General features: G+C 55.0%; 1 protein-coding gene across 1 annotated transcript; it reads left to right on the forward strand.

Moving 5' to 3' along the window:
• The first annotated feature begins 85 nt into the window (after positions 1–85).
• Positions 86–845, forward strand: LOC105310421 (AP-2 complex subunit alpha-2-like). The gene is made up of 3 exons (XM_011386602.2): positions 86–287; positions 440–509; positions 630–845. The coding sequence occupies exons 1-3, from the start codon at positions 139–141 to the stop codon at positions 828–830; spliced, it is 420 nt and encodes a 139-aa protein (XP_011384904.2). The 5' UTR covers positions 86–138; the 3' UTR covers positions 831–845.
• Positions 846–1,452: the final 607 nt, after the last annotated feature.

A 1,452-nucleotide genomic window follows, 5' to 3' on the forward strand; every position in this document is an offset into this window, starting at 1 on the left:
AGCCTGAGGCTCCGCGCCCGCTTTGGGATGCTCCGTCCGCCCTTGTCGGGACAGCCCCTCCAGGAGGCGGAAGCCCCGCCACTTTGTACTGTGCCGTGGAGATGTGCATGCAGGGGCTCCAGGGCCTCTGCTGTCCACATGTCTTTTGTGCACGTCTCTGTTGCCTGCAGGTATGGGGGAACCTTCCAGAATGTGTCTGTCAAGCTGCCTATCACGCTCAACAAGTTTTTCCAGCCCACAGAAATGGCCTCTCAAGATTTCTTTCAGCGCTGGAAGCAGCTGAGCAAGTGAGCCAGCTGTCCTGTGTGGTGGGCGCAAGGTGGGGGGCGGGCAGCTGTCCTTTGCGAGGAGGCCCACGGGGGAGGGCGGGGCATGGAGACTAAAGCCTTGTGGTTTCTGACTCACTGAAGGTGCTCACGCTTGTCTGTCTTTGTCACAGTCCCCAACAAGAAGTGCAGAACATTTTTAAGGCAAAGCATCCAATGGACACAGAAATCACCAAAGCCAAGGTGACTGCTTTGTTCATGGCATTCCCAAGTCGGGACACCGTGGGGGGCTCTCGAAGGAGCTACTGTGTGCTCACTCGCAGCCACGGCCTGTTTCCTAACTCTCCTGCGTCTTTTGCACAGATTATTGGGTTTGGATCTGCACTCCTTGAAGAAGTTGATCCCAATCCTGCAAATTTTGTGGGAGCCGGTATCATCCACACCAAAACCAGCCAGATTGGGTGCTTACTGCGTTTGGAGCCGAATTTACAAGCCCAGGTCAGGCCTTTTGAGGAAATAGCTAAATACACTGAAGTGTTTTTTTTATTGTGGTGTAATTTATAAACAGTGGGATACATAGATTCTAAGTATAGTAGTTCGATGAGTTTCAACAGATGTGCACACGTGTATAACCCCCACCACCCTCTTCACACACATAACATTTCATCGCCCCAGGAAGTTCCCTGGTATCCCCTTTCTGCCAGCTGCGGCCTCCCCCAGAGGCAGCTGCTGTGGGGCCCGCCATGGGCTGCATCAGTCTCCCGTGTTGCTGTGTGCGCAGTGGCTGATCCTGGTGGTGGCTCTGGGGCATTCCTGTGCCCCAGTTGGTTTTCCCAGTCCTGTTGACGGACATTGGGGCCATCACAGTTTCGGGCCACTTGGAGTAGGGCGGCTACAGATGTTGGATGTGCGTGCAGACATCTGTTTTCACTTCACTTGAGTGACACCTGGTACAGAGTTGTGGCTCATAGGTGCACGCCCGGGTGAGTGCGCAGGAAGCTGCCAGACTGCTTTCCAGAGTAGCCAGAGTTTGTGTTCCCCTAGCAATGTCTGAAGGGTCCGGCGGCTCCCCGTGCACAGTGGCACTTGTCATTGTCAGACGTTTTTGTTGTAGCTGCTGGAGGCGTGTGGGATGCCCGAGTCTTTGTAGAGTGGCGGGTGCCTTGAGAGCAGGGCAGAGGCGGGC

This window comes from Pteropus vampyrus, unplaced genomic scaffold (genome assembly GCF_000151845.1).
Source record: "Pteropus vampyrus isolate Shadow unplaced genomic scaffold, Pvam_2.0 Scaffold3128, whole genome shotgun sequence".
Lineage (NCBI taxonomy): Eukaryota > Metazoa > Chordata > Mammalia > Chiroptera > Pteropodidae > Pteropus > Pteropus vampyrus.

Coding starts and splice junctions, on each gene's coding strand:
- LOC105310421 (XM_011386602.2), top strand. CDS start 139: ATGTCTTTTGTGCACGTCTCTGTTGCCTGCAGGTATGGGGGAACCTTC. Junction 288..439: donor CGCTGGAAGCAGCTGAGCAA/GTGAGCCAGCTG, acceptor TCTTTGTCACAG/TCCCCAACAAGAAGTGCAGA. Junction 510..629: donor CAGAAATCACCAAAGCCAAG/GTGACTGCTTTG, acceptor TCTTTTGCACAG/ATTATTGGGTTTGGATCTGC.